The sequence below is a fragment of the Ochotona princeps genome, chromosome 15 (assembly GCF_030435755.1).
Source record: "Ochotona princeps isolate mOchPri1 chromosome 15, mOchPri1.hap1, whole genome shotgun sequence".
Taxonomy (NCBI): Eukaryota; Metazoa; Chordata; class Mammalia; order Lagomorpha; family Ochotonidae; genus Ochotona; species Ochotona princeps.
In genome coordinates, this window is record NC_080846.1 from 15,804,992 (window position 1) to 15,828,451 (window position 23,460).

Below are 23,460 nucleotides of genomic sequence, written 5' to 3' on the forward strand. Positions count from 1 at the left end.
TCTTAGAATCAAAATTCCAAAACCTCATGATTTGCTTCCTCACTGTTGTCAGCATCATAGATTTCTATGATGTTTTGTATAAAAACATCAATTTTAACCAATGCCTAATTAAAATTATTCAACATAGCATAAGGGCACATGTATCAGTACCACCTGTCTCTGGAGGCATTTTAATTCTTGTTTCTGGAGAGAATCCCGTGTCTATTTTGAGGGGGGGAGGGGAGGAAAGATAAAACCAGTCTGTTGGGGAGAGAATATTCAGAAAGCCAAATTTTCTTGCTAGAAGGTGAATAAATAAGAGAAAAAAATTCACCAAGCCATCTTTCTTACACAAAGCATTATTGAGAACCAAGTGAAATATTGTAGTAGTACATTATCCTAATAGTCATTTCAAGAACTTCTTTTTCATGGAAATTTTGAATAACACAAGGCACTAAATATTTAGCCTTAAACTGTAAAACTTGGGATAGTCCTCCATATCAGTTTGCAACACTGTTCTTTCTTCACAAATTTCATTCATATTCATACAGCTCTCCTCTTTCCAAAAGCAATTATTTCTTATGAACTAACAGCTTCTCTGAATTAAGAAACAAAATATATAATCTGTCATTCTAAGTGTCCATTTCAATGTAAGTATTGCCGGGATTCTGAAACAGGAATCACACAATATTCACTCTTTCTTTCCAAGTCCTCCATTCCCTTTGGCTTTCTGGCTTGCCCTTTCCTCCATCTCTCTCTCCTTGCCTCCCTTCCAAGCTTTTGTCTGTCTTTTTTAAGGGGTTTGGAAATAGTCTTAACCACATTCCAGGAAAGGTTAACTTCTGTTTTGCCCTATAACCAGTTTCAAACTATCCTTTCTGCTCCTGACCTCTCTAGTTGCAAGCCTCTAACTTTGCTCCTCAATAATAAGTAGATTATCAGGGACATTTATACTCCTAAAAATTTTTGCATTTTCACCTGAGTTTCAGACTTTTACACCTGGCATACACTGACTGCTTCCGACTGCCCATAGAGCTTCCACTGCTGACCCCAACACCCAGATTTCTGGCCAAGTCGACTCTCTCCTGGACAAGCTACAAGACCTCATGGACGTTTCACTGAATTCTGGTTGTTGATGCCTCTACTAGTCCTGGTTTACATCACCTTACTATCCATGCCTTCTTCCTTTAATGATGTATTTTGTGTTAGACTCAATCCTACAGTGTGCTTTGCTACATGGTATGTAACCAGGGTCATCTCACCTAGTTCAACCCACGTACTATATGGTTATGTCATTATGTAAAGAAGCTGAAGGCACAGGATAAGACATCTATAAAATGCTTCAAAATAAAAACATCAAACACTGACATTCAAAGAAAGAAACGGAGTATTTGGATTTTAGCAGGTAAATGGTTACCACATAGGATTACTTAATTGTAAGTATGTTTTTCCACTTTTGCTTTATTTTTCCAATTTCTAATAAATGCTAAATGTAAATCACTTAAAGCTGGTAATTAAACTTTGTTCTGGAAGTTTATAAATTATTATGTAATTTGAAAAGGGAGTCTTAAATCTTTTTTAAAAACTTTTTAAAAATCTGTTCCTTTTAGGATTATATAAATTTGCTTTTGCTGGCCCTAATTTGTCATTAATGTCTATATGATAATATTGACATTTAATATCTTCAGATATTGTGGAAATAACTGTAAGAACACAATCCAAAATGTTTCATTTTTAGAAAACTAGAACAATGAACAAATTTAAAATTTTCTACCTGGTTTTTGTGCATTGCACATTTGATCAGATTCTTAAAAGCAGGTATATTTTCCATACACAGATTCATTAACATATGTATTAAGTGACTTACGCAATATGAAACAGTGAGTGATGTCTGCAAGATAAATATCAGACTTTGTGATGGTTAATACACAATTTCTTTCAGAACTCAACACATCGTGCTAGTTGGTTTATTGCTTCTTAATGGACTTGATACTTCCTAATCCAGCAGATGTAATAAAAGTTAATCCTAAATCATTGCTCACTTTCATTTATAGACTTTGTAGAAATCAACAATAAAATATGAAAAATCGAACAGTAGTGAAAGAGTTCACTCTTTTGGGATTAACAGATGACCCAAAGCTAAATATTTTGATCTTTCTGTTTCTGCTTCTCACTTACATTCTTAGTGTAACTGGAAACCTTACAATTATTACTCTCACCCTAACAGATGCACATCTCAAAACACCCATGTATTTCTTCCTTAGGAATTTTTCTTTCCTAGAGATCTCTTTCACAACCGTTTGTATTCCTAGATTTTTGGTGAGCATTGTAACAGGGGATAGGACCATTTCCTATAATTCTTGCATGGCCCAGGTGTTTTTCTTCATACTCCTTGGTTCCACAGAGTTTTTCCTTTTGACTGCTATGTCCTATGACCGTTACGTAGCTATCTGTAAGCCATTGCATTACATGACGATCATGAACAGCAGAATCTGTATGCAGCTTGTAACTGCCTCCTGGCTGGCTGGATTTCTCATTATCTTCCCACCTGTGATCATGGGACTCCAACTGGATTTCTGTGACTCCAACATCATTGACCACTTCACCTGTGACTCTTCTCCTATGCTACTAATTTCCTGCACTGACACAACTTTCCTAGAGCTCATGGGATTTTTCCTGGCAGTGTTTACTCTCATGGTAACCTTAACGTTGGTTGTTCTTTCCTATGTATTCATCCTTAAGACTATTCTGAGGCTCCCTTCTGCGGAGCGAAGGAAAAAGGCCTTTTCCACCTGCTCCTCACACATGATTGTGGTCTCCATTTCATATGGAAGTTGCATTTTCATGTATGTCAAAACCTCAGCCAAAGAAGGCGTGGCTTTAACTAAAGGTATTGCAGTACTCAATACATCTGTCGCCCCAATGCTAAATCCTTTTATTTACTCCCTAAGAAACCAGCAGGTAAAACAGTCCTTTAGAAATCTTGTCAAGAAAATGTTTCTCAAATAAATTTTATTTGTAAAGAAGTCCATAGCCTGAGGATATGCATGTTGGTTTACTCCTTGCTGTGAGTGAATGTCATCAAAGACATGGGTGCAAAGTCTCTTTCCTCCCAACATCATCTCCTGAAGAGCTACAGCAGCTGTGGAAGCTGTCCACTAGAGGGCTTGGCTCTGAAATAACGAATGAGTTCTGAGAGGCCATTCGGAGCAATGGGCAATGTTTGCACAGAGCGTGGTTAACTACAGATCTGAACACCAAGAGCTCCAGGGCTCTGTGGTGTCACTGATGCCGCCATGGAGGCAGTGGAAGCAGCCATGAATTCAAAGACCACACAACCACGCAGGGTGATTGGAGGGGTAGTGGGACTAAAGAAGGCTGTCTTCGGAACATAGCCATCTGACTATGAAAGGCATCTGTTGGTGGCATTGAAGACACTGAAGAACATCACCTTGCAGATTATTTTAAACAGTCTGAGAAAATCAAACTGATTGAGAAAAAAACAGTGACAAGAAAAGGGACTTTGCGTTTGTGACCTTTGATGACCATGACTCTGTGGACCAGTTCTGCAATGAATATCACACCACTGGCATTTGCTAAGCATTCCAAAATCCATGTGTGATTCATATATCCAGGACCATATTGTGTATCTTCAAGCTTTGAATTTAGAAATATCACACCATGACTGCTCAGAACTGTGAAATAAGGACAGTCCTTTACAAGTAGAAGATGGCCAGCACTTCATCCATTCCAAGAGACTGAAGTAGTTCTGGAAACTTCATAATGGTCATGGGGATGGTTTTGGTCAAGGGGGAAACTTCAGTGGTTGTGATGGCTTTGGTGGAATCCAATGTAGGGTTGGATGTGATGGTAGTGGAGGGTGGTAATAGAAATAATAGAAACAACTTCAGAGGTGGTAGAAGTTACAATGATTTTGGTCATTACAAATATCAATCTTCAAAGTTTAAACCAACGAAAGCAGCAAACTATAAAGGCAGAAGGTCTGGACCTTACTTGATTTTGGCCACTATTTTGCCAAAATGTGAAATCAAGATGGCTTTGACACTTTTGCCAACAGCAGCAGCTTTGCCAGTGCCAGAAAATTTTAACTGTCAGGAGAGGACAGCCAGAGAAGTGGGAGGAGAGCTACAAGTTACAACAAATGTGTGAGCTCAGCCAGACCCAGTGGTGGTTGGGCACAGATGCTACAAAACTTGTTTAGGCAATAGTCATGTGTATGGGGAAACTGGAGAACTGTGTTATGCCTAATTCTGTAGCTGATTATTGTAATGTCTATTCTGTGCAAAGTATTTCAATAAAGTATTTTAATGTAGTTTTTCTTTTACTTTCATTTTTTTCTTGCACCCATTTGTTTATTACTCATTGTAATAGTTTGATAATGATGCTGAATAAATGTGTCTTTTAAAAAATGTGCTGTGTAAAGTTAGTCTCCTCTGAAGCCATCTTGGTCAACTTTCCCAAAAATGTAAAGTCAGAATTCATCAGAGTTATGGCACATTCCATTTGAAAGTAATTTACAAACTGCTTGCAAGCAGAAGCTATTGTCATCCAGTTACCATTCCTCATGTGACCTTCTGAAATTCACCATTGTCATCTAAGAAAAGTCACAAGGTTACATGCTTATGAAAATGATAATTGACACAACCTGTGCAACCTATCTAGATTGAATAACAGCGCCAGGTACAATTAGAGATGGCAGTGAAGCAGTATATCACCCATTATCATATGTGATTGATAGATGATTTAGCTCTCTTGAAAGGAAAAAGTCTAAATGGAATCTCGGCTTGTCCTCATTCACCATTGTAGCTCACTTTCCTTTTGTGTGTATTGTGTTCTGTTCTTGCCATTCAGATCTCACTTGGTATGACTACCTTCTTTTTTTGACATTTATATGGCCTGTAAACTTCCTACACATGAGTGATTTAATGTCATGATGATGAGAATAACTCTTAATAAGAATACAGTATTTGGTTTTAATAAGTCACCAAACAACATTCCTTTTGCACTCCAAAAAAATGATAAATGTGAACTATTAAGTATTTCTGAAGAATTATTTTTCCCAAAGCATAAAAACAGAACACTAAACAACTAAAATAAGCTCTTTTGTTAGGTAAAGACTCCAGACTCTAGTGTGTTTCTTTTTTTGTTTTCCTGGCATCTCCTATGGTTTTGTATCACAAATGATGGCATATAGTATTTGATGCATAGATGCTATGCTTTCATTGTGTATTCCATCCATTAATATTATCTTAATACTTTTGTAGCTTGAATTCCAAGAGTATTATAAGGACAACTTTCATATTCCCAAGAGGCCCAATATCTCACTGTGAAGCATCTTTGACGAGCATTGGTGGTTTTTCTATAGTCCATTCTTTTCTGCTTACTTTTTATAGCCTATTTACATATTTATTTGAGAGGCAAGTAGACAAGACAGATGCAGACAGAAAGGGGTTTCTTCAACTGACCAGCATTCCAAAGGCAGAGGTGGGTGAGTCAAAAAACAGGAGCCAAGAACACGATCAGGAATTCCCTATGGGTGGCAGAGATCTAAATAATTGTGCCACACTCAATTCCCTGCAAAGTGCACACTAACTAGTAGCTTGAAGGCAAAGAGGGGATACAACAAATGTCTACCCATGTTACTTTCTTCTAACTTGCTAATGCTGAGACTGGAGCTCCTTCAAATCCCTTTCAGGAAAAAAAAAAAAATCAGCTTGCTTCTGATACTCAGTGCCCTCACCATTGATTTCTGGAAATTCAAACCAATATACATCTCTTCCAGGTAGTTTTCCAAAGTCCTGTTATATCCATGATATTCCAAATTGTGTCTAGGGTTTGCATGGTTTCAAATTTTTTAGTGGGCCCAGTACAATGTCTCAGTGGCTAAATTCTCGTCTTGCAGCCACTGGGATTCCATTTGAGTGCCTGTTCGTGTCCCAGATGCTCCACTTTCCATCCAACTCCCTGCTTGTGGCTTGGGAAAACAGGAGATGATGGCCCAAAGCCTTGGGATCCTGCACTTGCATGAGAGACCAGAAAAAAGCTCCTAGCTTCTGGCTTTAGACTGGATCAGCTCCAGCCATTGAGGTCACCTGGGGAGTAAACTAGCAAATGGAGGATCTTCTCTGTCTCTCCTTCTCTATATGAATCTGCTTTTCCAATAAAGATAAATAAACATTTAAATAATTTTAAAAATATTATTGTGGATACTGTCAGATATGGAATTAAGTAACTTTAAAATTATCTGTACCCACCTTAAGCAATTTTTTTCTCTAAGAAGTTGCTGATTATACACAATATATGCATACATGAAATCATTTAGTTTATTATCAGAACTTCACCCCAGCTCTAGGCAACTGCTGGGAGAAAAGCAGCTAATATCTGGTATGCATCCAGGGCCTGGTTAATACCAAGTTTGTGTTATTAAACCAGTGTGCCAGAATAATTGCCTATTTTTTTTAAAGATGTGAAGGGCAAATGCCAATACGCTGGCAGAGTCTGGGGACCCTATGTGAGTGTGTGTGAGCCCTGGGTAGGCAGGCAGGACCCAGGGCAACATGAGACACTACCAGAAGACTGGGGTTGGGGATCTGCTTGCTCATGGGCATAGGGGCCTGTGGATTGGACGGCAAAGGGGGTCTGAGGATGTGTGGGAGGGAGGACTCCTGAGGGAGAATGTCATAAGTGAGGAGTGACTTCTGGAGGGCTCTATCAACCAAGCTACTGCACTTGCAGGCAAATGAAGGGGCTGATTTGAGGTGGTTTGGAAGAGGGAAAAGTGAGAGACATGAGCTGTGCTTGATGGTATCAATACCATCTACTGGCATAAACAAAAGCCAATACTGCAGTTCTACCTGGCAAGGCTCAAGCACAGTACTTACCAGTGAGTGTCAGAGCAGGGGGTGGACCGTGTCACACTAGGCCATGACACTAACCAGCATGTGAGAGAACCAGGTCTGGGAACAGATTCTATGGAGGGTTTGTGGGCTCATCCCTGTGGGACTGTATATCAGCTGGTTTGCTCAAGGGCTGGCAATTGTGACGGGTTGAACTAGGCATGGCCATGGAACTCATCAGTACTCATGGGTACTGGGGTTGGGAACAGGCCAGGCTGGTCCAGGCAACAGCATCTACAGGCACAGCCAAGAATTGGGTGTGGGGTGGGCCGGGCCACAACATTCACCAGCACACACAAAAGCCAAGACTGGGAGGCAGATTGTGATGGGTAAAGGCCTAGCACCTACTGGCATGCATGAGATCAGGGTCTTAGAATGGCTCTGGTGGGGGAAGTTGGAAAACTCACATGTTGGTAAGCATGTCAGTCTGCTGGTTGTTAGGTTGGGCAGGGATTCTTCAATTATTGCCAGGTGTGTGGTTGGTTTGGTGGGGAGAGTTAGGGAGAGTTAGGCCAAACCATAGCACACTGGTATGCATAGGAGCTAGGATGGGATGTGGGCCATGCTGAGCTAGGCTAGGCTATATCTACTGGTTTGCATGAAAGCTTGAGATGAGGGGCATGCTGGGCAGAGCTAGGCTGTACCACGCACCAGTGAGAATTGAGACTGGGGATGGCCCAGGCCAGGCCAGGCTGCAGCATTCAATGGCAAAGTTCAAACCAGGTTATGGGTTATGCCAGTTTGGGTTAGAGCAACCACTGGCATGCACAAGATCTGTGGTTTGGACAGGTCTAGTTAGGAAGCTAAGGGGATGCCCTTAGTGGACTGAGATTCCCATTAGTGAATGCAAGAGCCAGAACGAGGACAGCAAATTGACTGGACATGGCTGCAGTACCCCTTGGCATGGATGTGGACTCTGGTCTGGGATGTGCCAGACTGCGCTATGCTCCAGGCCCACTATTTCTCACAGGAGCCAGGGTAGCTGTAAGCCAGGCTGGGCTATATCTCAGCACTCATGGAACTACACAAGAGCTGAGTCTAGGGGTGGGCCAGGTAGGGCTGGACTGTGACACCCAACAGTAAGAACCAGAATAAGTATGGACTGGTCGGTCAGGCAAAGCCACTTTTCCTGCCAAGACAAGGGGTAGGCCAAGTCAGGCTGAGCCAAAAACCCACTAATGTGCTCATGATCTGTGACTGGGAAGTGACCTCATAGAGGATCTTGGGGAACTCCTCTGTCAGGAAGCAGTCCCGAAGATGAACACAGGAACCAAGGCTGGGAACAGCCCAGACTAAGAGACTTTACAGTACCCATCAGCATACATGCGGCTAAGGTCTGGGGGTAGAGCAGGCTGGGCCAGTTCATAACACCCATTCACAGTTGTGAGAATCAGGACAGGGTGCAAGACAAGCCATATTGGGCTGCAACTCCAGCCAGCTCACATAGGGCTGGTACCAGGGGCTGGCAGGGCTGGGCTAGGCTTCAGTACTCACCAGCATGAGCTGGGACTAGGGGCAGACTGGGCTGGACTGTAGCACCTACTGATGAATGCTGAGGTGAGGGGGGCCATGCCAGACTGGAGTGCAGCATCTATCAGCACACGTAAGACCCAGGGGGGGTGGCAAGCCTGGTAAAGAGCTGTGAGGCCTTCCCTGTTGGGCCACTGCTCTAGCTGGTGAGCATGAGAGCCAGGGCTAGGAGCAGACCACACTTGACAGGAACACATCTGGTGGCCTGCATGTGAGCAGGGTTGAGGGAGAGCCAGACTGGGCTAGGCAACCATATCCACTGTTGTATGCAGGAGCCAGAGAAAGTACAGGCTGATCAGGCTTTGCTATAGCGATTGCTGGTAAGTGCTTGGACTGGGGACAAGTTCTATCAGGTTACGCTGCAAAATAAACTACTACCTTAAACTGTAAGATCCAGGGCTGCAATTGGACCTAGTAGGGAAACTGTGGGCACCCTTCTGATGGGCTGCAGCTCCAATTGCTAAGCATGGGAACCAGAGCTGGTGGTGGGCCTGGCTGGACAGGGGGTGGCACCAGCTGGCATGAGTGTGGAATGGATAGTGGGGTTGGTCAGCCTGAGCTTGGGTCCAAAGCCCATTGATGTATACAAGAGCCAATGGGATACAGGACCAACTGGACCAATCTGCTGCACACATTGACATGTGCAGGAGTCAGAACTGAAGACAACTCTGGTGGGAGTTACTGGGGGTCATGCTGACTAGGCTGCAGCTCCTGCTGATGTGTGTGACGGCCGAGTGTGTGGTGGGAAGGGATGGGCTGGGCCAGAGCATCTGTAGATATGTATATGAGATGGGGCTGGGGGCAGTACTGATCAGGTGACTACAACCACCAATGTGTGTAGGCTGGTGTGGGTGATGCCTGAAAGGACAACACACTGGCTGTCACACACAGGTGTCAGGTCAGGAGTACCTCTGCTGAGGTTTCTTTGGACCACTGAATTCAGAGCTCCAATCACAGGGAAAAATCACAGGACCTGTGGTCTGACCGTGAAGTACATATGTCAAAACTGGGTCTCCTCAGTTGTCGAAGCCTGTGCAGCAGACAGCATGACCAAGTGCACATGGGAGACATGACAACAGGCTCATTGGGGCCTGCAGAGGATGTCTAGTAACATGGAGAGCAGAACAAATTGGACAGCTCTCCTGTGCCCAAGCTTTGAAAGTGACTCTAGGGTAGTCCAATAGACCTTGGAAGTATTTGCTCAAACTTGGACCAATCAAATCAACAGCATCTCACAACTACCAAAACCACTTAAGCAGTACCCTCAGAACATGCTTCAATCAGGGGCTCTGGGATGACATCGAGTGGCCGTCCTCTATTCCAGGGGTACTGACGTGGTTGGGTTGCTGGGCATTTCCCTCGCCTTATCTCTCTCCATTTTCCCCAGAGAAAGAAAAAAGGAGATTGGAAGCAGTTGTCTCATCCACTTCCCCCCCAGTCCATGTCCCTCCCCACCCTAATCAGTGGTCCACATGGGCATGCATCCATTTTAATCATGTGAACATCATTAAAAATAAAATTATTATAAAATAAATAGATAAATAAAAGAACACTTCAGTATTTATTCAAATTCTCAGGAGCTTGAATTCTTTTTTGCTATTCTTGTATATTTACCTTAATCTGCATTCTGTCACCTAATCATTTACTGCTGACAACTTTATTTTACAACTTTGTCTCCCAAAGAAATATCAAACACAATCATAAATTCTTTTTCATGAAGTGTCTAGCATTTAACCATTAAATAATTCCTATTTTCATAATGAACTATTCATATGACTTATTGAATGCCTTGACTAAGCAGCAATTACATGTGTTTGAAAATAATAACATTAAGAGGGTTCTGCAGTAGTGCATCTTTGCTTGACAGGTGTGTGGAAAAAATGCATTGGGTATTAGCATGGGATTCTGAGACTGTGCAAGCAAAGTAATGTTCTATCACTATTTCAGCAGATAAGATACAAAGTAGCTAAGTGAAAAGCTCAGCTTAGCCAAAAACCAGTTATGTACCAGGGCATTCATTTTAGCAAGGAGACCCATTTCCTGGGGAAAGAAAGTCTAGAATCCATCCTCTGTTTCCTGAGACCCAGGACCCAGAGACAACTGCAGTTCAGCCTACTCAAGTCCAGGTCTTAAGGACAAAGCAGAGACTTTCAGCAGGTATGTGATTTCTCTTTCTCCACTTAGTTTCAAAAAACAAAAAGAATGAAAGGAAAAGGAAATTTAAATAATTCATTGTTCCAAGTTTTTTATTACATTTAAAAATCTTGAAAATTTTGGTGTATTTATTTTAAGAAATCTATAATACTTTGCAGAATCACTCCACTCAAAATTCATGATCTTCCCCAAAGGATTTCAACTCCACTAGAAAGCTGTATTTTCACCTTGTGTCATGAAATCTCAAAGCTGGGATTTCTTTTCAGGACTCAATTATAATAGAACTTCATAATTCATATTTCTCATTGAAACTTATTAAAGAACCATGGTAAGTTTCTCCTCAATTAAAGTAATAATCAGAATGATAATTGGAAGGAATAATCAAGCAAGAGATAACTATTTCATCATTCTTTCCCTTTGCTCCATGCAAAGTTTAACACTATAAGTAGAATTCTATATTCCCCCAGCACTAATGGCTCCCTAGTGAATATAGTTTAAGTGTTGCTAAAACTAATTGTGTTGCAGCCAACCTAGAGTTTCTAATTCCCAGGAGCTTTCTGTTATGTTCCCTCAAAAAAATAAGCTTATTTAACATTATATTCAAAGTTACATATATAATACCTGTGTTTCTTTTGAAGAAAAGCTTTCTGAAAAACCTGTATCACTAACCAATATCAGGAAAATTATGAAATACATAATACTGTCTTTCCAAAAAGACATTTTAAAAGGATGCTGATTCAATGTTTTTTCATCCTCAAAGGTTGGCTTTTGAATCAAAATGTCCATGATTTATGACAAGGTGGAATCTTGTCAAAAATCTTTCTTAATAATTGAGTGGATTTACAAAAGGGAATTCATTTTACTAAAGATATAAAAGTAAGGAAAATGTTTCTACTTAAAACATTGTATTTTTCTTTAGATAATCAAAAACTATTTCAGTTGAAACCATGACTTGAGCCTGTCAAGAACTAACATAAAAGTGAGTATATGTACCTTGTCTACCCACATTGCTAATTTTTCTTCCTTGACCCTGAAACTCTTAATAATTACACCCTTAGAAATAAGTCATGAAGGTATTGTGTCAATTCTTGCATTACTTTTTTTCCCCTACATTTTCCTGATTGAGTTCAGTACTAAACAGTCAGAGAACATATCAAACTAGGTAAATCTCAGGCTATCGAGTTTCTGCTACACTAAAAGAACTCTACCCCAGGATTTTTCTCACCCCAAATTCACACATTTGTTGGCACACATCAATACTGTGTCAATCAGAATTGACTAATTCAGAATAATTAATACATAAATGTAGAACTGAGCCCATTGAGCTAACGTAAATCTCTGAAACTTGAAATCAATCAGGGTCTTACACACATTATTCAATCATTATTTCATTCTGCCATCAACTGAAATTGAATCCAAGACAGAGTCAAATACTGTAAATGATGCTGTGGAGGACAAATGTGGATGTGACACCAGAACATTAGATACTATATGTCTTCCACAGAAATAAGAAAGGGGATGGGGAGGAAGAAAAGGAAATAACATTCATTGCACTTTATGCTTTACAGTTATATTATTTTTAATATTGTCATCATCTTTCTTGTGGCATATTTCCTTTATCACATTAGTGAAAAACCATATTCTTTTTCAAAGTGTTTGATGAATGCTGTCACACAGAATTTTTCTAAAATAATGTCTTTAGTTTTCATGGACACAATTTGATTTATTTTATTCTTTATACAAGTGACTATATTTGAAAAGTCCAATTGAAAATTTGAAGTTATGATCTTATTTATTAATAAGATCTGATACTGTGTTTGTGTCAATTACTGATCAGAGAGGAGTCAAAAATAAGCAGTTTTGCATAAAGGTAAGATGGAGTGAATTTCAATGATTTTACCACAAATATACCATTTCCTGTTTAGTTTTTGCTACACACAGGAATCAAGAAACATTTAGAAAAGCTTGAACTGTGATTCAAAAATAGGCTTTCCGGGGATAAAATTAGCATTCATATCTTATGGTCAATATGTTTTCAAAGTTATTGTGTATTTTGGTAAGTTATTTAATATTTCTCAGATATAATGGAGTAAGCATTTATTGCCATCAACTGTTTTTTCTATCTATACAAAAATATTTCTGTGTGTTAACCTAGTAACCAATAAATAACCTAGTAACTAAATAGCAGTGAATTATCAAAGTTTAGAGTAAACCATTTTTCACAATAATAAAACTCAGATGAACAATTTCCCTTCTTATATTAGCATTCCAGTCTGATGGACAACTGCTTTGTCAATTCTTATTGAAAGTGTCTATTAAAGTTCTTTATGTAGTTCATGAACACCACAAATAGTTTTGAAATACATCATGAGTTGACATTCGGTCTTCTTTTTACACACAGATCTGTTAAAATTCAGAATGTAAGCATGCCAAATAAGACTTCAGTTGGAGAATTCATTCTGCTGGGACTTACGAACGACCCAGAGTTACAAGCCAAAATATTCTCTTTTATGTTTATCACATACTTACTAAGTGTAAGTGGAAATATGGTCATCATTATACTAACGTTGACACATGTTCATTTGAAAACTCCTATGTATTTTTTCCTGAGGAATTTCTCCATCTTAAAAATTTCATTTACAACAGTATGCATTCCAAGATTTCTGATCAGCATTGCTACAGGAGACACAACCATTTCCTACAATGCCTGTATGGCCCAAGTATTTTTTTAATACTTCTGGGAGCGACTGAGTTTTTCCTCCTGGCTGTCATGTCCTACGATCGCTATGTGGTATCTGCAAACCTCTACATTACACGACCATAATGAGTCACAAAGTCTGCAACCAGCTTGTGATCAGCTCCTGACTAGCCGGTTTCTTTGTGATTTTCCCCCCAGTGATTATGGGCCTCCAGCTGGATTTCTGTGACTCCAACGTTACTGATCACTTCACCTGTGACTCTTCACCTATGCTGCTGATTGCTTGTACAGACACACAGTTTCTAGAGCTTCTGGCATTTTTCTTAGCAGTGTTCACACTTATGGTGACTTTGACCCTGGTGATTCTCTCCTGTACACTCATCCTTAGGACAATTCTGAAGATTCCATCTGCTCAGCAAAGAAAAAAGGCCTCTTCTGCTTGTTCCTCTCACATGATTGTGGTTTCTATTTCTTCTGGAAGTTGTATTTTCGTGTATGTCAAAACATCTGCAAAAGACGGTGTGGCCCTTAGCAAAGGTGTAGCAGTCCTCAATACCTCTGTAGCTCCCATGCTGAATCCCTTTATTTACACATTAAGGAATCAGCAGGTAAAACAGGCTCTGAGAGACTTCGCCAAGAAAATGTTGTCATCAAGCAAGCACTGATTATTGTGAAGTCCGTAACTGAACTCATTGTGTGTTACCCATGAACACAAAGCACACAACATTCACCAACACACAGGTAGACAAAACATGAAAAAGGGCACTTAGCTATATTATCAGGGATAGTATTTTCTTAAGGTTCATTTTATTTCAAAGGCAGAGTTAAAGAGAGAGAGAGTTGAGAGAGATCTTCCCTGCATTCATTCACTCCCCAATGACCTCAATGGCAAGGGCTGGGTTCCAGGCCACATTCAAGAGTACTTGCTTCATCTGAGTCTCCCCTGTGAGTTCAGTGGTCCAAACACTTGGGCCATCTTCTACTGCTTTCCCAAGAGCATTAGCAGAGAGCTGGTTTGGAAGCTCAGAAGCTGCAACTTGAGCCAGCAGGGGTCGGTGTTGCCAGCATTAGCTTAACTCCCTATGTCACACAATTAAACCCTTTTACGTTTAGGAGCAATAGGGAGAAAATTAAAATTATAGAGTATCTGCACAAAGGGTGGATGGGCTCTAGCAAGGGAGTTGGAGTGGGAAGTGAGGGCCAAGGAACAGTTAAAATACAATCAAAATGGATTTACAATCATTCTAAATCCACCCTTTCAAAAAATGTTTCTTTAATTTAGAAAGTTGGTCAAAAAAGTTAGTGACAGGGCCCGGTGGCGTGGCCTAGCGGCTAAAGTCCTCACCATGAAAGCCCCAGGATCCCATATGGGCGCCGGTTCTAATCCCAGCAGCTCCGCTTCCCATCCAGCTCCCTGCTTGTGGCCTGGGAAAGCAGTCGAGGACGGCCCAGGGCTTTGGAACCCTGCACCCGCGTGGGAGACCTGGAGGAGGTTCCTGGTTCCCGGCTTCAGATCGGCGCAGCACCAGCTGATGTGGCTCACTTGGGGAGTGAAACATCGGATGGAAGATCTTCCTCTCTGTCTCTCCTCCTCTCTGTATATCTGACTTTGTAATAAAATAAAATCTTTAAAAAAAAAGTTAGTGACAACAAATGTGACTATTCCACAATATGAAAGAAATGAGTACTTACATTTGCTGATTATTACATAGGCTACACAGTTAGTAGGCACTTTTTACTAAGGGTTCACAATTCCTCAAGATAAAACTAAATAACAAGATGTATTCTGTGTGGGGAAAAAAAAAATCTCACGAGTCCTATGGTTAAGAATCTTATAAGACTAGTTATTAGGGTTTTTATAAAATCAGTTGTACCACTCCCTAGATTGAGTTAATTTGTTTTAGATTTTCTTTATCTGAATAGAATTATCATATTTCTTTCATCTTTATTGATCAATCCTTTAAAGCAACTGAAATGCAGATCTAAGTGTACTAACAATACATCATGGCCTTCCATGAAGATGATTGGAAATTATTAGTACTCTACTTAACATGGAATAATGGCTTGAAATTTTTTGAAACCTACACTGTATTTGTAGTCCTTAAATATTTGAAATAAAGAAACCCCCACAGCTTTACTCACCTTTAACAGTATTATGTTGATATCTTTTTTTCCTCTAGAATGTCTGAGGAACCATAATGAAAGGCACATTGCCTTATTGTGAAATAATATTCAATGTTTAATATAGTCAGCAGAAAAAACATAATAAATCTCTCAGGTTAATTCAAGCAGAGAGCTGAGATATGAACATTTTAGTAGTATAATTTAGTAGTATAATTTTCCTTCACTATCACATATATCTGATGATACAGTCAGATGCATGTCTCAGATACTGAACATTCCTAATAAGCTCATTATTTTAATAAGCAGATTCTAATATAATGCATAAGTTTATATACCTAAAAAGCCCCATCTCACAAGCCTTCACAAAGATTAACATAACTGAGATGTTTGCCTGTGACTTTCAAAATATTCACTGGACTCAATTGCTTAAAAACAGCAATATTTCTCTGTGGGAAATCTAAGGGGAGACTGTCCCTATGGAAGGCTAATAAAGATTTTCATATATCCAAAACAACATAAAAATCAGTGGCGAGTTTTATATTTATACTTAATAAAAATGTAACTTATTGCCTTGATATTATGATACAAAGCCTTATGCTTCTCAATTAAAAAAATCATCATTTCAGGATGATTATTGTTTTATATTATATGAAGGTTTATTTTTTGCCAATATATGAATCTTCCATCAGAAGAACCATCTAGGAGCACCCAGCAAAAATTTTACTACCAATTGTTTTATAAGAGCAACTGAATTCAATATTAGGAACAGCATTATATTACATATTTACTATGTATGAAGCACTGTATTAATTTGTGTCCATCCATTAATCAATTAAGCCATCATGCTAGGAAAAGAAGACAAACAAAAAAAAAATAAGAATTAGAGAAATCATCTGCTTTCTTATATTCTTGGCAGAGTTTTGGTTTATGGGAACAAAATGACAAGCAAATCTTGGATTTCAAAGTATAAATTGTTAAACATTATGATCGTTTTTTGAGTAAAGCAAATGCATAGATTAATGATTAATGAAAGATAGACACATACATAGACAGATGCAAAAGAAAGGTATTTGATTTAAAATAGGTATGATTCAACTCCTAATACTTTATGTGTACATCATGGAGCAATATTTTGGTTGAATAAATGAATACCTTAAAAAGTGACTTTTTAAATACAATACACATATTTTTTTTAAAAAATGAAATGAAATGAAGATTTTTTATATAAAATCTTGATTATCCAATAACACTGTTATTTTATGTATTTTGAAATAAATTTTAAGATTTCTGATTTTTTGTTAGCATCCGAAGTGCTTCAACTCTCTCTAAATTAAATTATTTGTACTGTTCGTCTGTTTTCTCTTTGGGCTATTACTCATTTTGAGACACTGTTACTTCATTGCTTATTTAATATGACATTTTAAAATATCGTCTTTAAAGAAATCGTATATCATGCAATGATTTCATAATTTCACTTAGTTAATTGTATTCTCTTGTAGTTCTGTGAGTCCTCTTGTATTAATTTTTTTAATTCTTTATCAAGAGTCTCATTCACTTTGTTAAAATTAAAGCATGATTCAGTTCCTTTGAAGCATAATAAATCCTTGTTTTTCTCACATTCCTTGTGCCTCTTTGTTGATAGTTAGAGTATCTGGTGGATAATTTATTTCCCTGATAAAATTTTAATTATTTTTATCCTACTTTATTTTTTAAATTTTTTTATTATTTTTTATTTGAGGGACAGAAATAGCAATAGAGCAAGAGAGACAAAAAGACAGATGGAAGAACTCTCATCTATTGTCTCACTCCCAAAATTCACATGACATTGGGGAACAATCTAGATCAATACTGGGAGCAAGGATCTCAATCCACAGGACACAAAAGTAGAAGCATTCCAATTACCTAATCCATAGCCACTGCCTCCACAGGTCTGCACTGAGAAAAAGTTGGAATCCAGAGTCAGAGATGAGAATTGAACCAGGAAACACCAATGTGAGATACAGGTGTTTTTACCACCAAGTTAAAGACCTGCTCTATCACTTTAATTGGGTGGATTTTGTAGACTGAAGGATTTTCCTTGAAGACCTATTCAGGTGTCAATTTGGTAGGTTATTTTGGTTTTAGTTTCAGGTAGACAATAACAGTCTCCCAACCATGCCAACCCATTCCAACCAGAGCTTGGGCAACTGCAGACCAGATCCTGGATGTCAGTGCCAATGTAGGCTCAGGAATGGAACCAATACAGAATTGGAATGAGTAAGCTGTGTGCAATCAACCACACCCAACAAAATTGGGGTGAGCTCAGGCTCTGGTGGGACTGGAGGCTTGGGTGCCCACCAAGGCCAAGATAAGTTCAGAGCGAGGACATCAAGGGCCTGGCCCTGGTCCTGGATGGACACATGCTGCCCTGAGGAAAGGCATATATTCTCATTATTTCTTAATGCATGTTTTTATAGCTTTCTCCTTCAGAGAATCTTATAAAGCATTTTGATGGCATCAGCTTACTCAAAACTCAGAGGAAAATTTCCAAATCATACAAGAATTCGCTTGAAAGCCAAATTTGTGAAATAATCAGTGTCTAAAGAATATTATAATAGTAAATACAGATGCTTAACTTACAATGGAGTTACATGCTGATAAGCACATCAGAATTTGAAATATCATAAGTGAAAATGTCGTTAATATATCTGAAAACCTGAACATTATAATTCAGAATCAAAATACAGGGGTAGGGTTGTTGATCCCTCCTAGTGAGGAGTTGCCAGCATTGTGAGAGTATTGAATTACATATCACGATCACAGAAAAATACCAACATTTAAAACTGAAGAAAGGTTTCTGCTGAATGGACATTGCTTTCACAATATCATGAAGTTGAAAGATCTTAAGTGGATCCTGGTGGGGTGGGCTATAAGTGTTTTGACATGGGGTTTTTTGTCAACGCGTGTAATGCAGCAACCCATGTAGGCACTAATTTATAAATCCTGGCTGCTCTGCTTCTGATCCAACTCTCTGCTAATGTTTCTGGGGAAACAGCAGGAGATGGTTCCACTGCTTTGGGCCTGCACCTACATGGGAGTCCCAGAAGAAGCTCTTAGCTCCTTGCTTTGACTTGGCCCAATACTGTATTCTTGTGAAAGACCATTAAACTGAAGGTATTCATAAGAATATGGACAAAGGGCCTGGCACAGTAGCCTAGTGGCTAACATCCCTGCCTTTTATGTGCTGGGATGCATGTGGGCACTGGCTCATGTCCCAGAGGTACTGCTTCCCATTCAGTTCTCTGCTTGTGGCCTGAGAAAGCAGTAAAGGAAACCCCCCGCCCCAAAAAAAGCTTTGGGACCCTGCACCTATGTGGGAGATCTAGAAGAAGTGCCTGACTCCTAGCTTCGGATCAGAGCAGCTCTGGACGTTGCAGTCACTTGGGGTGTATCGACAGACAGAAGATCTTCCTCTCTGTCTCTCCTCCTCTCTGTATATCTGACTTTCCAATAAAATAAATGAGTCTTTAAAAAAAGAACAGGGAAGTAAACCTTGTTAGACATGCTGCAATATTCACAGAGTAGGTCCTCAAAAAAAAGAAAGATTGAAAGAAAAAAGACTGAAAAACTGTTCTGGATATCAGAAATCAATCATTTCACTGGTTTCTGGACTGCTAGAACTAAATAAAATACAGTAAAAGTCTCTATTGGATCAATTAGGAAAATTGAAATATGGAATATTATTTTCCAAATAATACTATTTGAAACATAAAGAGTTGACACCGCATATGACACGTTCAACAGGCGAATCTTACTAAATTTGAAATCAAGACATCTACATTTAATAAGCAGAAAAAAGAGTTGTTCAAAAAGTATCATTTGCATTAAGGATAAATGTGTGTGACAAAGTTTTCATGATATTGGAAATTTTTTATTAATATGTTCAATGTCCTAATTGTTCAAACCTACACACCACTGTTAGCAGTGCCTTAGATATTCCTAAAGAATGACAAGGTAGGGGCAAACCTTTGGTGCAGAAGGTAAGACACTGCTCAGGAAATGAAATCCCATGTCAGAGTGCATGCATTTGAGTCACAGCTTCATGTCTGATTTCAGGTCCCGCTGATGTGCAACCTGGTAGACCGATGACTTAAATGTCTGTCACTCACATGGAGTTTTAGTCTCGTGTTGGGTTCCTGCTGCTGTAGGCATTTGGAAACTGAAATGACCAATGGGAGCTCTCAATACTTTCTGTCTCATTAGCTCTCAGCCTTTCCAATAAGTGGAAATACATATGTTTTAAGTACATATACAAATCTTACTTTATATAACTTTTATCTCTATATAACAGTGAATTTTCTTTGATGGGGAAATTTAAAAATTAAAATTGCATAAAAACATGGATTTAAAAAAAGAACTTAGGTTGGTGAAGATGCCTTGAGGAAAGGAGACTTCACTGTCATTCTGACTTTGAATCATGGTTAGGGACACTTTGGCACCCTCATCATGCCCCTGGTCAACAGCAAAGAGCAAGACTGGGGTCTGTGAGAAACAGACTTGTCTTTTATCATAAGGGAAAGAATAATGCTGAAAAAGAATTTGGGAGAAAAAAAAGGCTTCACACCTAGATCAGAGTATAGCCTTAATAAAAAACATCTTAAGAAACAGAAGACAAAGTGTCAAAATATCCAAATGTTAGATCCTTAAAAACAAATAGGTTGTTATGGTAAGGTGCCAAATTATTCCAACATCTGAAAAACACTAGTGTTTTTTTCAATACTTCCAGGTGGTTTTTTTCTAATTGTTTTACGTCTGTGATTATTTTTTGGTCAATATATTTCAAAATTCACTTACGAAGGCCTCTCTCTCTCTCCCTCTTTCTCTATTCCATCTCCATTCTCTCCTCCATCCCTCTAGCTTTTCTTTTTCTTCTGTGGGCAAGAATACATTGCCAATATTTCCACCTCAAGTCCTCAGTTCATTTGACCTCTGTTGTTCCTTCCACCAACCTCACAACGTGCTCTTCCAAGATGATTTTTGCTGATTCCTCATTATTCTGATCCTGCATGTGGAACTGGGTCTTGCACTCAGCCTTTCTTTTTTCTCATTTCAGGGATGCTTTCTGTTAGTCTCATGCTTTAAAGCTCCACTAATATGCTGATACCTCTCCTGTTCTCTACACTACATACTACCTGTCTTGTGAACTCCAGACCCACAAGAATGTCTGTTGACTCAGTAAATCAAGTCTAACAATTCCAAAAAAGGAACCACCTATAATCGCCAGTTGTATTGCTTGGTAACACTCTAGATTCTTGAACCAAACACATCAGTATCTCTCTTAATTTCTTTCTTTTGCATTCAAAACATAATCTTGCTAGTAAATAATGCATTATCATTCTTTAAAAAAAACTGAAACCTAACCTGTCAGTTTTGTGGTCACTCTTCAGCTAAGAAACAATTTTCCCAATGTTTTATTAACATTTTAGAGGACAAACAGGTTGATACAGATGTCATTTCATATGATAAACTAGTGTTGGCCTCCATGGAAAATATGCTGCTTCATTTTCCACCTCAGCTCATGTACTGATTCCATGTATTCATTCTATGTGTTGTAAACAAACCCAATTGTCTACTCATTTTATCTTTCTCAACCTCTGATGAGACCCAAACTCTGACCTATAATGGTGTTGGTGAGCCTTACATAATGTAGGGACAGCTGAAGGAATAACAAGAGGCCAATGTGCTAGAAACAACTTTGAGAGGGAAATGGGCAGCAAGGGAGATTAGAATACCAAAATAAGACTGTCTTAGACATGGTTTGTATGAAGATACGTAAGAAAGAATCCAACAAAGAAGTTATAAGGAATGCATCAGCATGTTTCAGTGCCAAGACAGGAACAACCGCTTTATACTTACGGCACATTGTCAAAATGTCCAGAAAGTATAACTCCATCATGAAAATGGCAAGCACAAAATGATAACTTAGACAAAATGACAGATTAAAGCACATCTTACAAGCATCCTTATGTTTTTATGTTCAAATGTCTGTCATTTTTCCATGTCCATCTTCACCTTTTTCACTTTTTTATTTAAAAGAAATTAGATACATGGGGCTGGCATTTTGCACAGAGGTTAAGGTGCCACTGAGGACACCTTCACCCCATATCAAAGTGTGTGCTTCCAGTCCCAGATCCATCCCCTGTACGAGTTTCCTTTTAATGCATCCTCTGGGAAGCAACAGATGATGGCTCAAGTGCAGGGGTCTTTGCCACAATTGTGGGGGCCTTGTGAGAGCCAGAAGATAGGTGGGTGAGCTCCCTCTCTGGGTGTGGCGTCTGTACTCTTATGCAAGTTTCATCAGCCTTCCACAAGGTAGGGAAAAATAAACACCATTTGATTTAAAGTGTCGAGCACCATCACAATAGATCTAATGCATTTGTGTTTTCTTGTCCCTAGGGATTACTTCCTATTTTTGTCTGTGTGAGGTTTGTTGCCAAAACTGATTATTTGATTCCGTTGGTGGCTTTTAAAACAGGGCTCCAAGGAGTCTTGTCTATTGATCTTATTAACTTCTATTAAAGCAACTAGTTATACTATTTAGAGCCAAACATCCAGAAGATCAAGTCCTCGCACTACTCAGCACTACGTGACATCCCCAACACCTTACCATAGTCATGCTTGACAGTGGCCGGCCAAGGGACAAGAGCCCGTCGCCTTGGTTTAAACTGCCTAAAGCCACTTTTAGAAAAGCTCAGAAGTGAGGTTCTAGGTATTACCAGGGCCTTTTCAGAGTGTGTTTACCTGAGAAAACTTAGTTTTCTCCAGTCTCTGCAGGTTTGTCACTCTTCAGCCTGTGCCTCATTATGAGCAATGGCCAATTAAGCAGATGCCGTGAAGCAACTCCCTGCATAAGCAGTAAGTATGAACATGATTATAACTCCTGTCATTTTGCGTTGTGTGTGTCTACGTATGCACATATGGTGGCAGGAAAGGAGAGGTGAAGGGAGATAGTGTTGATATACTCTATTGTATAAGAAAAGTGTTAGACAAATCATCAGTATGTTGAATACTAATATTGGCATTTCATGGAAATATTTTTAATTCACTTCTGAAACATATGTAATCTTAGAGATAAGGATCAAACAAGTTCAGAATCATGACCAGTTCTGGTTAGGGAAAATTCAGACATAAAATTCTTCATCATCATATAAATACACAATTAAAATTAAAATGTGCATATAGTAAAATACAGTAACAGGTTAGAAAATTGACTTCTGGTTGTGTATATATACTACTACCTTGCAAATATGATACTTTCTGTACATTAGTCAAAGCAGGCTGTAATCAATATCAACACCATAGGATTATTCGATGGTTCATGTTTAACAAGATCACATTCAGGAAAGCCAAGATACTGATGGATGAAATTGAAGGTAGTGTTAAGACCTGAGCAAAACTGATTCCAATACCAGAACTATGTTGTGAACCAGGATTTAGAGTACCAATTGAAAATGTGGGACTTGGTGGCTCTTATCCAATCATATTTCTCTAGGAAAAGGTGGAGCCCCAACTCTACTTCTTTGCCTCACCCTCCCATATGTAAAGTGCCAAGAAAAGGACCACTCAACTTCACAGGTTGTTCTAAGCATTACATTAACTATATTGTAATACACCCAGAATTGTACCAGACCATGGCACAAGATTTGCATTTGTTATTATTGTAATTATACTGAATTGATGAGACAGAGTAGTTTTGAAAGGTTAGTGAGGTCCCAGGTTGATAATAGCCCACTGAGGAGTGCATACACAGAAACAGAAACAAGAGAATGACCTAAAGAAAACAAGAGAGGAGGGAATACAATGTCATGGCCAGGACAGGAAGTTACTTTTATCTTGATATTTTCTCCATGGTATACTGTATAAACATGTTCCCACATGGATCCTTAACTGAAAGCATGGATATAGTCTCACTATAAAGTTTTAACAGTATTCATCATTAAGGGACTTCTGTCACTGAAGGCTGCATTTCAAATCTCTGTGACATTTGCATCTAGGTTTGGCAGAATCCAATAACCAATG

The 23,460-nt window shown here is 39.1% G+C and overlaps 1 protein-coding gene and 1 pseudogene across 1 annotated transcript; both read left to right on the plus strand.

Annotated features, from left to right (window-relative positions):
- The first annotated feature begins 2,058 nt into the window (after positions 1-2,058).
- LOC101532544 (olfactory receptor 6C76-like) lies at positions 2,059-2,988 on the plus strand. The gene has a single exon (XM_004589795.4). The coding sequence runs from the start codon at positions 2,059-2,061 to the stop codon at positions 2,986-2,988; it is 930 nt and encodes a 309-aa protein (XP_004589852.4).
- Positions 2,989-13,006: 10,018 nt separating this feature from the next.
- Positions 13,007-13,943, plus strand: LOC101533423 (olfactory receptor 6C65-like; annotated as a pseudogene).
- The last annotated feature ends 9,517 nt before the right edge of the window (positions 13,944-23,460 follow it).

What these genes read in the sequence shown, in the direction of transcription:
- LOC101532544 (XM_004589795.4), top strand. Translation starts at nt 2,059, where the DNA reads ATGAAAAATCGAACAGTAGTGAAAGAGTTCACTCTTTTGGGATTAACA.